Below are 15,456 nucleotides of genomic sequence, written 5' to 3' on the forward strand. Positions count from 1 at the left end.
CAGGAATATTCTACTCAAAACTGATACATTTAGAGGAGTTTAGCAAAACAACTACTAACCTCTGTGCCTTTTTATGTCTTTCAGGTTTACTCAAGGTTATAAAATGCCACCAGCCACAAACGGGTAAATATATCCGAGGGGAAAAGCAGACGCTGAAGCATTGCCTCTGCTGCAGGATGAAGGGAAACCCGAGGCTGAGTGAGTCCAGCTGGACGTTTGACCTTGAATTTATCCAGAATTGTCAAAGGAAAGTGATTTTCTGATTGTTTTGTTCCTCTGCAGGATCTAAGGTCATGAAAGCGTTCTGCGGCTTCTCGTGTTTTCCTTCAACGCCGTTATAAACGAGGGAGAACAGAATGGCCTAATCAAAGTATCAATGTTTCTGATTCCTATCTCTGATTTTACAGGTTATGTTCTGTTTTTATATGTTTCATTTCGTTTTAACTAATTTTTTTGTGTTTCAGTACAATGTTTGCGCCTCAGCAGTAGCATGAATGAGTGAAACCACAAAGATGTGAATAGATCAGAAAACTTAAAGTCAGCTGAATATACAAGATAAATGGTGAGATAAATTGTTAGTATTACAAAATACAAGGTGTGAATTATAGTCAGATGTCTTTATTCTCTTAAAAATCAACTTTTTGAAGAATTATAAAACTTTTTAGCTGACAGCAAAACAGTTCTTCAGTTCAGAGACGAGTTCGCTTTACAAGGTTTGATGGGAAAGACGGTAAAACTGTAACTTTTCCTCCCGTCTGCCACTGATTAATTAGACGAGCCGCTAAATATTTCTCATTCTAGTCAAGTCAGTTTAGCATATGTCAGCAACAAAGCGGTTCAAGGTTTAAAAACAACAAATAAAAACGAAACTTTGCTTTAAAGTGACAGAATGAAGAGAAGCTACTAAAAGGTGAAACCCAGACCAGAATTAATGGACGTTCCAGTTGTTATTAATCAAAAGTAGCTCTGAACAGACGAGGCTTAGCTTTGATTTCAGGGAGCTCAGTGTTCCGGCAGGATTACAGTTTTTTTCTGCATCACTGATGCAGAACAACTGAAAATTCTGGTTCTGGATGATGCAGAGCAGACTAAAACCAGGAGACCTGAGACGACTGGAAGGTTGAAACAACAGCAGCAGATCTTAAAAGTATTTATTTGGTCATTTATAATCTAACAGAAATACTTTTTTAACGTCTTTAAATCCTGAAAATGTTCTCCAGGTTATAGAAGACTGACTTTGCAACCGTCTTTATGTGTCTCTGAATGTTCAGTCCATCACTATGTTCAGATTTCAGGCCTGATCGCTGGTTTCTAGCTGCAGTAACTGAAGCAATGTGCTGAATCTGGATCGTTCCTCTATAAAATAATAACTTCAGGTTTGTTTCTGTTCAACTGGTGAAAGTTGTTGCAGACTCTTAGCATTTAAAACATTATTTAGGATCCCAGAGACTCAAAAGATGCAACGTTTGTGGTAAATTATTGTTTGCTTAGCTGGTCCAGATTGGATGATTCAAAACATTTACTTTACATTCCTCGAAGGTCAAAGTTTGACATCAGTGGAAAATATGTGTATGTAAATTAATAGAGAGTTTACCAACTATTCAAGGTTAAAGTTTATTTATAAATCACATTTAAAATGAAATAGTTGCACAAGTTATAAATTATCGGAAGATTAATCAGTAAATTTAAGTAAAGCAGACAAAAAATCTTAAAATAGATCTAATGAGAGTTAGCACAATAAAAGCTAAAATAATCTACTAAACTATGTTACACTGGCAGCTGATTTAAAGTGTTTGTTTAGTAAAAGTTTTTATGTTATTAGATGGTAATTTGTTACTGTATTTTATGTTTTCTCGGTTTTTGAATCAACTTTGTGCTTCTTTTATGTACTGATGTGACTTTCAATAAAGTTTCAGAGATGTAAAAAATTGGGGAGTTTTTTTGCAGAATTTTATCCAACAAATAAATAAATAAAATATTTTCCTTTAATTCATTCTGTAGGGGAGGAAAAATTACACATTTACACAATTCCTATTATATAGAGCATTTTTAAAGGAGTCTATATTTTTGTTAAATTATTCAATGTTTCTAGAATATTCCAAATTTATTTAATCTCAGACCAATTTCGTTTTACCACTCTTCAAAATGAGAAAAACAGGAAATCATTGCCTTAATGATTGTGACTTAAACTTTTGTTTAACTTTAAGTCACATTTTTTAGCTAAAGTAATTGATTAGAAAATAGCAATCATGTTATTAGCTTCACCTAGTTTAGCATACAAACTTAGCGTAGCCTAACAGGCCTAGTTCAAGCAAACAAAATTCACTCAACATCTGATGCAGTACAAACCAAATACAACATACAGCTAAAATATGGTTTAAGAACATTTTAAATATGTATATTTTTAGGATGTTTTGTAACAGCTGTTTCCCTCCACTTATAGTAGCTAACAATGCTAATGGTAATATCTTTAGCTGTTGATTTAGTGACACTGGAAACCAATAACTTATTTCCTCCAACAATAATATATTTTGCATGTACTTTACATAACATCACAACTTATTTTTAGGAAGTTAAAATATAATTTCTCCACTCAGTTTTTGACTAAATGAAGAAGAAAAGATTATGGTGTGAGCTTTGCCTAGCTTAGCATATAAACTTGACCTAGCCTACAGTGCTAGCTGGATAAAGCTAACAAAAATCAGTCAACATCTGACACAGTGCTAACCAAGTCATACTCAGAATAATAAACATTGTGTTAAAAAATAAATTCTTGAATTTATGCTTACATTTTTATGATGTTATGATGTTAGCTAGCTGATTCTCTTCAGTCATAGTGGCTAACAATGCTAACGGTAATACCGCTAGCTATTGATTTATGCTACATTTATGACAGTGAAGAATATTGTTAGTGGTTTTATTCTACTGTATTTAATGATGAAACTCTGACCTTCAACCAACCAAAACATCCAGTCATGAAACTCTTGTCACTCTTTTTCCCACCACATTTTCATCAGTCTGCTCCTTAATCTAAGGGAAGAAACGCTATCAATGATTTAAAGCTGAGATTAGAGATTAACACGGTGACTCACCTGAGTGAAGTTGGACCCTCACCTTCTACAAATCAGATGTGTAAATGTGTAATTAGTGTCAAGCGTTTGTGTTGGTTTGTGCAGCAAAATGTTTTTGTTTGCGCCGCTATAATTTTAAAGATATAAAGAAATGTTTCTAGAGGTCATCAAAGGTCAACCAGCCCTCCCACCTTCTTCACATCAGACAAAATGGGTGTCAATCAAGTCGACTCTGCTTGTGCTACGTTTGTGCAGCAAAAAGTTTCATCTGTGCAGATTTGGCTTTGAAGATATTAATTAACGTTTAAAGGTCAAAAGGTCAACCAGCCCCCGCCCACTTTCATAAAGTCAAACAAAATAGATGTCAAACGTTTGTGCAGCAAAGATTTCCATTTGTGCTGCTAAAGATATTGAGAAAAATGTCTCTAGAGGTCAGCAAAGGTCAATGGACATCAGTTCATCTGTGAATTTCATTTGAAGTTATTTGGTGCAAACCGATGAACATGAATAATTTAATTTTAATGTTGATGAAATTTATTGGGAGCCAGGTCTTATTTAGAAAGAACTGGTACAACACCTTCCATAACACACGCTGTACTTTAGTTTCTGACCACCAGAGGGCGCTACTAGACAAACTGTACTGTCGAAATACAAAAAGTAGGACTAGATCAAAACGTGCGAACTATCCAGTCTGCTGTTTCCATCTCAAGCTAACACAACCGTCATCATCAACACTTATTTTATGCACTGACTTCAAATCAGTGCATAAACTGTTTATAACACAACTGATGTTCAGTGACCTTTCATGACCTCCAGAAACGTTTCTTTATATCTTTAAAATGATAGCAGCACAAATAAAAAGGTTTTCTGTACAAACGTTTGACACCCATTTTGCTTGATTTGAAGAAGGTGGGGGTCGGACTTCACTCGGGTCCCCGGCCTCCTCCTGCCTCTCCCAACATGCCAGGACTGATCCTGAGGCCAAACGGACCCGGACGTGTCCTGGTATAAAACAGCCAGAGTTGGTGCAGTTCAGCAGAATCTTTCAGACACTTTGGAAAACATGGCCAAGCTTGTAGGAGCCGCTCTGCTGCTGGTCGTCCTGATCCACTGCTTCTCCGACAGGATGGGTAAAATATGCTGACTCGTTACATTTTGTTTTGTGTATTTGGGAAAGCACGTCTCATAACTCTGGTTTGTTTTGTTGCAGATTCACTGAATCATTTCATGTATAAGTCTGTAGACATTTTTTATGATTTTTCTTTACAGCTTATTGCCGTTTATTTCGTTCTGTTGGATTTACTGACCGTGAAATAATCAAATGCATAAACTCAGGTGAGTTATGACCAGCTCTGATTTATTCTAAAAACTTCTTGCCAAGGCATTTCAATGCTTATTGGGGGAACCTTTACACGGTGCATGTGTTGCAGTTGCAGAAACTCAGCCTTGCACAGCGAATAAGTGCCGCAGACCCAGAAATCACCTGGCTATGAAGGAATGTCTCTGCTGCAAAGGAAGAAGTAAGTGGAGCTCAAACATGTGGCTTTCAGTAAATAAAGCCAAGACACTCAATGTTTCATCCACAATTCAACCAGGAGAGGGAAAAAGGCGACATGCCGTTATCACCTGTCACCGAACACAAATTCTCACGTTCTTCTCTATTCTGTAACTCAGAGTAAGTTAACTCGGAGTTGAGTTAACTTGTAACATCTCCAGTCCAAGTATCTCTACTGGGGGTTTGTTAACGCTGCTCTCTGACACAGAGTGGAAATGAGATTATTATCATCGTCTTATATATATTTTCTTTCTCTAACGTTTTCAGGAACCACAAAGACGGAAAAGTTCTGCAGCCTTTCTTGTTACGGTTCAAGGCCTTTATAAATGTGAAAACAAGACACCAACTGATGACCAGGATGGAAAAAAGAAACAAATCCACTTTGTGTTATTGCAAGAATCTTTTTGTATAAGTTGTTGGAGCAACTCTGTTGTTTAAATTGACCATGTTTTGTAAAATAAGGCAACAGTCTTTCTCAAATATAGAGATTATGTAAAGAAGCATCTTTTTAAAAATTTTTCTCTTGTTTTTGTAAATACTTTTTTTTTTACCTGTTTCATCAAATAATACATTTGTAAATTTACCATTTCAATATAAATTTTTTTTTACAATGACTGCTAAATGTTTTATATATCTTATTTTTATACTTGTGCTATGATTTTTTTTTACATAGACATAAATGAGTCCTTTTTGTTTTTATACTAGTTTCAATATAAACATTTATGTAAGCTAAATAAAGAAAAAGAAATGAAATAAAATATTATTACAAAATGTAAGTTTCTCAAAAACAATATGATGTTTTTTACAATATTTTTACAAAGTAAAATATTGTTTCTGTACCATTTTTTTTAGCTAATCAAAGGGGTTAGAAATGAACTATCTTGGTATTAGCTTCGCCTAGCTTAGCATGCAAACTTAGCATAGCCTAACAGCCATGGTTCAAGCTAACAAAATTCACTCAACATCTGCTATGGTACTAACCAAATAAACACACAATAGTAATTGTGGTGTTAGAAAAATGAAAATGATTATTTTTAGGATATTTTGTAAGCTAGCCTTTTCCCTCCAGTCATGCGGGCTAACGATGCTAATGGTAATATCTGTAGCTGTTGACTAATTGACACTAATATCACAATTTCTTCACTCCAACAAAAACATATATTACATACCTTGCACAGATCACCTAGTTTTTTATTCAGTGAAAATATAATTTCTCCACTCATTTTTTGACAAAATCAAATTATTAGAAAAGATTAAGCTTTGCCTAGCTTAGCATAGAAACTTTAGCTAGCCTGGCAGTATAAGCCGAGCTGGTTCAGGCTAACAACATAACTCAAATTTGATGCAGCACATAATAAGAAAAACTGTCAAGAACTTATATATATATATATATATATATATATATATATATATATATATATATATATATATATATATATTTGTAATCTAGCTATTTCCCCTCAGTCATTGTGCCTAACAATGCTAACCTCTAGCTATCAATTTATGCTACATTTTTGACAGGGCGATTATTTTAAGTATATAGTTTATAGTTTTATTCTAAAGTATTTAGTGATGAAACACTAGTTGTTTTTATGTGCTTATCGCTTTTTTCCCACCACATTTTTGTCAGTCTGCTCCTGCATCTAAGTGTAAATATGCTATCAATGATTTAAAGCAGAGATTAGAGATTAACACCCCGACCCCCTACTGCCTCTCCCAACATGCCAGGACTGATCTGACCAAACGGACCCGGACGGGTTCTGGTATAAAACAGTTGGAGTTGGTGCAGTTATTCACTTTGGCGTGAAAACAGAAAACAAGAAAAACAAGGAAAACATGGCCAAGCTTGTTGGAGCCGCTCTGCTGCTGGTCGTCCTGATCCACTGCTTCTCCGACAGGACGGGTAAAAATGCTGATTCATATTACATTTTGTTCTGTATATTTGGAAAAGCACATACATTTCATGTATTTTTTTTTTTTGCAGCTCATTGTGATGAATTTCGTTCTGTTGGATTTACTAAACGTGACATAATTGATTGCAGATGCAGAGGTGAGTTAGGACCAGTTTGGCAAGTTTTCATTGTGTTGCATCTGTTTATTTAATTTTATGTTTTGGTTCCATTTTATTGTGTGTGTTGCAGATGTTCAATCTCGCAATGCAAAAAGATGCCCAAAGCCACTCATTCCCACAGATCACATGAAGAAACAGGTTCTGAAATTCTGCCTCTGCTGCGAAATAAAGAAAAATAGTGAGTGGAGCACAAACATGTTTTGTCTTTTTCTCTTTAATATTGTCTTATCTTTTTTCCTCTTGACTTTGCAGAAACCCCGGTGATGAAAACTATGTGTAACTTCCCTTGTTACAGTGCAATTTTGTAAATGAGGAGGATTGAAGTGAGAGCGATGAAAACAAAACATTAAAACTATTTGAATCTATTTGTATTAAAAGCTATAAGTTGTAGTAGCAAACTAAGCATTTTCTCTTTGAGGTCATAAAAGTTTTCAAATATGCAATGATTGTAGAATATAAAAAAGCTTCCTTTTCAAACTTTTTCAATGCTTTTACTGTTTTCAGTTTGTTTTTTTACTCGTTTTTGTGAATACGTTTATGTTTTTACTTGTATTTCGTTGAATATTTGTAAATTTTCCTTTTCAATTCAAATTTATTTTTAATTCTTACTCTGCTAAATGTTTAATCTGTCTTATTTTATATTATTGTTAATAAAAACATTTTACAGAGACAAATGAGTGCCTTTTACTATTTTAGTCTATAGTGTGAATATAAACATTTATGTAAGCTAAATAAATATTATTTAAAAATGAGCGAATTTTCCGATTTCTATTTGCACAATGTAAAAATATTGTTTCTTCACCAAGTCTTTAGGTAAATTAAATAAAAATGATCAGAAAATACCCATCATGGTATTAGCCTCACCTAGCTTAGCATACAAACTTAGCCTAGCCTAACAATCCTGGTTCAAGCTAACAAAATTCACTCAACATCTGATGCAATACCAATGCAATACACAATATCCAATTTGTTGTCAGAAAAATAGAAATAATGATCTTTATGACATTTTGTGAGCTAGCCGTTTCCTCCAGTTATAGTTGCTAATAATCTTTAGGAACTGATATTTTTTCCCACCACATTTACATCAGTCTGCTTCTATGTATAACATATGAACCAGAAAAACAAAATTATCTTTAACAATCTCCAAATAAACTGATATCTTTTCCCCTTTTGTTGAAGAGCTTTTAGTAAAATAGCAAATGTTAACTTAGCTTAAAAACGTAGATGTGGTATTGTTTTACCACGTATTTGTAAAAATATTAGCTTAGTATAAAAACTTTTACTTGCCACAACTGTATCATTTTACAACACATACATTAGTTAAAATAAGTGTTAGCTTAGCTTGACATACAGATTTCAACTAGCCGATAAGTGTATAATGTTACCACGCTTTCATTAGTTAAGATAAATGTTAGCCTAGCTGAAGATGAAAACTTTAAGTCTTTAACCTAGACGTAGCTAACAAAGTCCATTCAACAGCTGATTTAAAGCTACCTGGTTTTTGTCTATAAGGAGTAAAAAGCATGTCAACAATCTAAAATAATGGATTTGCATGAAGATAATCTAGTTGTTACTAATGCTTCACTAATGAGAGTGGGTTCATTTTATGAGTACTTAGCTAAGCTGTTTAGCAACATTCTGTTTATAAAATAGGTAGATCAGACATATTTGCTTCAAAACGGTTTGCCTGTTTTTCACTTGGCAGGTAAAATCAGTACATTCCACATTATTTTCTGATGCCTTTCTGCCTTTCACAGTTTGGTTCCAGTAATCAGTGTCTCCATTTGAGAGCACATGTGAACCATGCCTATCTCTGCAGTGTCATGGATGTCTCCTCTGCAAATCTATTGCAAAATCCTGTGTGTCAGTTCCAGTCCTTATATTTTGGGTCAGCCGAATACGGGTGAGATTCCCCTGACTGCGTCCTTTTGCTGATAGCTGCTGCGCTTGCTTTGAAAAGAACAACGAGAGATCAGATATGTCCAAGCTGTAATTTATTGTTTATGTGAAAATACAACTGTGAAAATGTTGACATTCAGAGTCCAGTTGATGTTGTGACAGATCTTACTACTTTGGTGGTTTTCCAACAATAAAGACACCAAAAAAAATCTGTTTTTAAGAAAAAGCTTTGATATTTAACTCACAACGGGTGTTAAAATATTCAAGTCTTAATAATAAGTACTATAAAGTATGGTTCTGCACTGTAAAACCACTAAATCTTACCAACTCTTGTTTCTTATGCAATATCTTAGTACACTTGAAATATGACAAAATTAACTTACAAGTAACTTTACAGCACAATGTAAGCACTTGTTTAAATCAATAATAAATAAAGTTAAATAAAAAAATTATTTACTTGAAACAAGCCGTTATATTTTGTTAAAAAGCTACTTGTAAATTAATTTTGCCTTATTTCAAGTGTACTAAAATATTTACATTAGAAACTAGACCAGAAAATTCTTGGTAAATTTTGTGTTTTTGCTGTTTTTAATTTAAAAATAGTAACTTCCCTGTTAATTATTGAAAATGTTCCTATTCTTATATAAAATGTTCCCTATTCCAAGCAGTTGCTTGGAGATTTAACATGATTCGTTAACAGTTATGGGAACATGGCCGCCCTGTTTACCGTCTGACTGTTTTCTATTTATACCAAAACACAGAGAAAGACGGAGGACAGAAACAAGAGACAGTCGTTTATAAACAAGAACAAAACTGTTCCCCGTTGGATTTCAGGACATTTCAGCTCTTAAAACAGGTAAGTCTAAGTTTAAGGAATTAAACTGTTGGTTTTATATTTTCAGTTTCTGTTTGGAGAACTGGGACGTTAATCATTTCTGAGAGGACACCAGTTTGACCTGGACCCACTTGTTTGGAGTCTTTCTGTCCTTTCATTTTGATTTGTGGCTAAAAACCAGAACTAAAATGTAACTTATGATGGGGGGAAAAAATCGGAATTAGCATAAAATCCAACATATGCTTTCTACTTTTGACTTCAGTGTAACTGGAATTAATGTTTATTGGTTTTAATGGGTTACTTGGGTAAAACTTGAAAATTCAAATATATTCTGCTTACTTCCTGCTTTCTTTTTAGCTGCACTGCCAAATATACAATTTCTCCTTTTACTGAACTATTTTACACAATGTAGCCTTATTGAAAAGACCACCACTATAACTTAATGTGTGATGTGAATTCTTGATTTGTTTCTCTAAAAATACCACAAAAGGTTTGGAAAGTTAAAATATACTAAATTCACACTAAAATTGTTCAACCTTGGTCTAATTTATTTAAAGGGGCAGTTTTATGTTTTTCAAACATATAGTGCTATTTTACAATTGCCTTCAATTGTTATAAAAATGCTATTTACATCAGATATGACTTAAAGAAAATTTACTTCATAATTTAAAGCCTTGAAATTTGGCTTCTGTCTCTTTAAGAAGCTCCTGCTCTTTCCTAAGCTCCGCCTTCAGGAAGTCATCCCAACATGACTCTTTTGATGTTTTTCCCAGCGTTTCCCGGAGAAGTAGCTCCCATAACGAGGTCAGCTGATGAACAGTTCCACCAGGTGCTAATTGCTAATTGGCTAGTCTGAAGGAGCTCTGAAATGCAGAAGCTTTGAGGAGGAGCTGGGTCTCGAAGGCGGGGCTAAGTACAACCAGCCGTTTTGTACAGCTGAATGTTTGCCATGGAAATTAAATGATTTCTAAAACATGCATGAAGGAATCAGGATAAAACTCCAGGTTTGTTTTTAAGAGGGATTAACATTAAAACATGGCATAAAGCTAAAAAAAAAAGCCTATTTTACATAATTCAGCTCCTTTAATGGCTGCTGTGCTCGGTGTTTAGATCACTGATTGCTCTGGGAAAACAATGAGTAGGAACCATAAATAGTACTTGGGATAATGCGGCATCATTTCAGTCTGTCATTATACATGTTTTCTAACTTTCATGTTTCTGTGGAAGAGCAGCCGCGCCATGTCCAGACATGTGGTGAGTGTGCAGCCAAAGAACCGGGTCAAAGAGGCTGGAGCCTGGAGCACCGGCCTGTGTGAGTGCTACAAAGACATCGGAGACTGTAAGTGGACAACATGAAACCAGTGGGAATGTTGTGAGGGGACTCAGCAGTGTGTGTGTGTGTGTGTGTGTGTGTGTGTGTGTGTGTGTGTGTGTGTGTGTGTGTGTGTGTGTGTGTGTGTGTGTGTGTGTGTGTGTGTGCAGGCTGCTTGGCCTGCTGTTGCCTCCCGCTGTTTACCTGTAAGGTAACGAATGCGGCCGGCGCCTGTCCCTGCCTGCCTCTGCTGGACTGCATCAGCTGCGTTCCTCCGGCCTCTCTGGCCATGAGGGCTTCGGTCAGGGAACGCTATGGCATCAAGGTACCGCAACTCACATAAACACACATTTTACAGCAAATTACATTTTCATAGGCCGACATCTCTGACAGCGAATTAGAACCATTATAGATAGAAAAGCAGAAGGAATAGGTTTCTGCCAAAAAACTTAAATTTTTGAGAAAAAGGTTAAAATTTCAGTTTGAACAGTTGAACATGGCCTAGAAAAAATTATGAAATTTTGAGATTAATTTCAAAAATTTTCTAGGAAGCAGTTGAAAATGTTAAAGTTTAGTTTTCTACAAAATAATCTAAAATTTTGCAATTATTTCTGGAATTTTCCTAGAAAAAAAAAGACATTTTCTGAGATTGAAAAGTCCAAAATTTGCTAGAAGTATTTAGAAATTTTCTACCAAAAAAAAGAATATTTCTGATTTTGAAAAGTCAAATATGTTCTAGAATTTTTTAGATCAATCTCAGAAATTTTGTACAACCTTGAAAATTTCAAAGTCTGAAAAGTTGAAAATTTGATAGAAAAATAAAACTGAGAAATTTTGAAAATAATCTACATTTTTTAGAAAAAATATCTCAGTCAAAAATTTACAAGAAAAACTCAAAGTTTTAGATTGATCTCAGAATCTTCAACATGAAAGTCAAACTTTTTCTAGAAAAAAACGTGAAAATTTCAAAACTTGAAAAGTTGAAAAATTGGTAGAAAAACATTTGAAATATTTATATTAATATTAGGGAGTTTCTAGAGAAAGCAAGAAAATTTCAGTTTCAAAAGTTGAAAGTTTGATAGAAAAAAGAATCTTGTTTTGAGATTAATCTCAGAAATTTTCTAGAAAAAATTCTTGAACATTCCAAAGTTGAAAAGTTCCTAGAAAACACTTTTAGAAAAAAAGTATGGAAAGCAAATATTAGCACCACAAAATCTGTGATTTTGATTGCAAAGAGCAACAAAAAAAATCATTAAATCCAGGATGAACTGATCTGTGTGAAAGATGTTAAATATTTTACTTTAAGAAACACTTATTGAATGCTGAAACAAGCAGCTGTTTATTGATATTATATCCGTTTAAACGGTTTTATCAACACATTCTGGCCCTTTAAGAACATTCATGTTTTTGATGGTCCCAGATGAAGTTGAGTTTAAATATTTTGAAAGCCCTGGAGTAGAGAATGCAGAGAGTTTATCAAGTAAGAGTAGCAATGATAGTCAGACGAAACTGACTTAATGTTAAAACGTCTTGCCATATGCTCCATACAACTTTCTGCAAGTATCATATAATTAGAGATATCTTAATATGTTTGGTCATAAATAACTAATTTCAGATACATGGAATCATGTAAGTGATGTAACACCGATTTTATGTCAAAACTGCCTGCCATAATGCGTGACCAGCGATGATAGTCATCAGCTCTCCATGCAGATGCTTGACATGCAAATAGCAAAAAGCTCATCGGCGGCGCCAGCTCCGTGCTGCAGAGACATTTTTTTCCTTTTATTTTCTGGGAAAGTGAGGAGGACAGATAAGGCTGAAAGTGTTTGTGGGCCGGACGGAGGCTGGAGCGCTGCCATGAGAGAAGGAGGCTGGAAATGTTGGCTCCTCTGAGGGCGGAGTGGGCCGAGGCTGCGGAGCGATGCCAGGACTTCTTCTGAAAACGGGTCCAAACCTGTAGGTTGTTTGTTTTGTAAAGCAGCAGTTTTCCCATCACGGCGCGAATCCTGTGAACAAAGCAACGTGAAGCAACAGATTTATATCGTTGCTTGTTTTTGAGCAACATTATCACGTAAAAGCAGAGCTTCATTTAGCTCTGGTATTCAGAATATCCAGAGCTGGATGTTTCATTTATTTGGTTACACTTACGTTTGTGTACTTTTAGGAGTATTTTTTACTTTTGAGGTATTTCATTAGGAAGTATTTTTACTCTTATTTGAGTAAAATTTCTGGATTTTCTTCCCACTGAATGAAAAACAAACATGTTTTAACCAAAAGTTCAACAGACACAGACGCACACCTGCAGCTTTTGCTAAAATTTTGTTATTTTTTGTCACTTATATGAATTATTGTTATTTTTTTCTTTAAAATACCAAAATTTTAATTTGACTTTATATTTTGGTCCATTTGATTATGTATTTTTTAAGATATTAAGCAATTAATAATATAATCATTTACGTTTGACCAAATATTTATGGGTTTTCTACCCACCAGATGAAAAACAAAAATATTTTACACAAAAATTCACGGGACACAAATGAATTATTGTCATTTCTTCCACTCAAACTTCCACTTAACTTTATAATTTGGTCATTTAAATGTTAAATGATTGATAATTTAGCTATGAAGCTATTTTGACGTCGGCATATTGGACTTTTTTTAAGTTTTGAATGAACAGAAATGGAGGCTGATATCAAGATGAGATCCTCCGGTGGTCACTCATAATGTTGATCCAACATGGCCGCCTTATTTTCTTCATTTTTTAGACGAAATGGAGCAGTTGTCTTTAAATCACTGGACCTGTTGGTGTGTTAGTGGGTGGTGAAATTATTCTGGGTGTTCATGTCACCTCCCACATGAAATCACAGCGAGGGTCGACGCTTTTACATAACGCTGGGAGTTTGTCACATTCTGTGGACGTCCTTTGTGTGGACCAGCGCGTCCACAAGAGACGGGAGGACATGGAGAGGAGGGAAAAGTGGAGAAGAAGTGACATGGTGGAGGTGAGAAGTGACTAAAGGAGACTCAGCAGGTGAAGAGAGACGATCATGAAGGAGAGAAAGAAAGAAAAGATTCAGCTTCATTCAATCAGCCGCCAGAATTCAGATCAATTTAAAACATTTCTACCATGCAACAGTCCGTCCGTCCGTCCGTCCATCCATCCATCCATCCATTAAGTTGCTTAAAGTTAAAAAGAGTCACATAGAAAAATATTTTAACACACGTTTCGACATCATAACTTCAAGTGCCAGTCTGAGTAACAACATCCCATAATATTATCCATAATATCCAACAATCTAATATATAATCACATCCACCTGCATCATTAGGCAAAGTAAACTTATGTTTTACAGTGTATAACAAGTATAACAATGTTTTTCAATGTTTAGGTACAGTGATTCCTGAACCTGCAGACATTAAAATACCATAGAAGAGATATTAGCACAACTTGTACTGATAGTAACAGGACTGGTGATGTTTAATAACTGGACTGGTGATGTTTAATGTTTTCTCCAAGCAGTTGAGACTCATACTGAAGTATAAAAACGGGCAAAAAGTTAATTTTGCATAATAAATCCTCTTTTATAGTAAAATTGTTGATGAGGGGCAACAAAAGCTCATTTAAGTGAACGGTGGTTCTGCTGCTTTATAAAACAATAAAAACGTGTCTTCTGCACCTGAATGTAAATGTTGACCTTTCTGCCAGGGCCTCCCACTGATGTTCAGCTCTTTCTGTCTCTTTCTGTCTCTTTTTCTCTGAGCAGGGAAGCGTGTGGAGCGACTGCCTGTACGGATGCTGCTGCTACATGCTATCTTGGCTTCAGATCTCCAGGGAGCTGAAAAGAAGAGCAGCATCCCACGCCGCCTCCTCTCTGCAGGCCTCCTCCACAGTCAGATACACTGCTCTGACCTCCCTGCAGGGGGCGCACTTGGTCTAGACGCCTCTGGGAACCATTCTTTCCCTAATGGCAGAAAGTCCAAGAGAGGATTTAATCACACTTCATTTGGCCTGCAGGGACAAATTATATGTTCAAATTATTTAAAATTTATTTAAACACTTTAGGTTTTTTAATACTGTTGTCTTTGCAGGATTTTTTTTTCTTTTGTCAAAGTGTCTCTAATAAGTATTACTTGTGAATATGTTGCGTAAGTAATGTGCAAATAAATATGCAGCGCTATTTTTGTTCCTTTTTTTTACTTTATTGCTTGCAAGACTGAATCAGCTTTGTGTTCAATTTAGTTTTTAGGGAATTGTTCTGCTCTGAAAACTTACAGAAACTGTTTTTATTTCAAGATTATGCGTCAAAGTTTTGTTTGCTTTTTTGCCTCAACTTCAGTTTGCACAATATCTTGAAGCTGTAATAACAACCTTGATTTATATAGATAATGCAGAAAAAGAGGCTAACTGTATTTGTGAGCATCTGAAACGATAAAAATTTAATTTTAAGATTTCACCCCGTAGTTTCTCATAATAATGTAAATAAATATGATCGCGCAGGCGGAAAACTCTTCAAACTTAACAAAATAGTTTTTGTGTCAAACTCAATAGGAGTTTAGAGATCAGCTGTTTTGTGGAACAATGCACAGAAACGATGAGTTCATATTTTACTCACAAATACCTTTCTATATATTTTATTCTTTGTTCAGTAGGGCTGTTACGACGCCCCCTTGTGGTGGCAGAAGTCTCTGGCAGTCCAACTCAGATGCAGT

The 15,456-nt window shown here is 35.1% G+C and overlaps 1 protein-coding gene and 1 long non-coding RNA gene across 3 annotated transcripts; one reads left to right on the plus strand and one right to left on the minus strand.

Annotated features, from left to right (window-relative positions):
• Positions 1–9,370: 9,370 nt before the first annotated feature.
• Positions 9,371–14,957, plus strand: LOC129355669 (placenta-specific gene 8 protein-like). 2 transcript variants are annotated; one of them, XM_055025253.1, is made up of 5 exons: positions 9,405–9,452; positions 10,205–10,435; positions 10,664–10,770; positions 10,914–11,068; positions 14,511–14,957. In XM_055025253.1, exons 3-5 carry the CDS (start codon positions 10,671–10,673, stop codon positions 14,682–14,684), a joined length of 429 nt encoding a protein of 142 aa, XP_054881228.1. In that variant the 5' UTR covers positions 9,405–9,452; positions 10,205–10,435; positions 10,664–10,670; the 3' UTR covers positions 14,685–14,957. The 2 variants fall into 2 exon arrangements, with proteins under 2 accessions (XP_054881227.1, XP_054881228.1); XM_055025252.1 differs by lacking the exon at positions 10,205–10,435 and having other exon boundaries at positions 9,371–9,452.
• Positions 12,514–14,623, minus strand: LOC129355670 (uncharacterized). Its single transcript, XR_008605299.1, has 2 exons — positions 14,424–14,623; positions 12,514–12,752 (listed from the first exon to the last, which is right to left on the minus strand). It is a non-coding gene; the product is annotated as an uncharacterized LOC129355670 (long non-coding RNA).
• Positions 14,958–15,456: the final 499 nt, after the last annotated feature.

Source organism: Poeciliopsis prolifica, unplaced genomic scaffold (genome assembly GCF_027474105.1).
Source record: "Poeciliopsis prolifica strain line A6 unplaced genomic scaffold, Auburn_PproV2 SCAFFOLD140, whole genome shotgun sequence".
NCBI lineage: Eukaryota > Metazoa > Chordata > Actinopteri > Cyprinodontiformes > Poeciliidae > Poeciliopsis > Poeciliopsis prolifica.

Bases quoted from the DNA above. Each gene is read 5' to 3' on its own strand.
- LOC129355669 (XM_055025252.1), top strand. From the start codon at position 10,671: ATGTCCAGACATGTGGTGAGTGTGCAGCCAAAGAACCGGGTCAAAGAG. The intron at 10,771-10,913 runs GTAAGTGGACAA...GTGTGTGTGCAG, and splicing joins CTACAAAGACATCGGAGACT to GCTGCTTGGCCTGCTGTTGC. The intron at 11,069-14,510 runs GTACCGCAACTC...TTCTCTGAGCAG, and splicing joins GGGAACGCTATGGCATCAAG to GGAAGCGTGTGGAGCGACTG.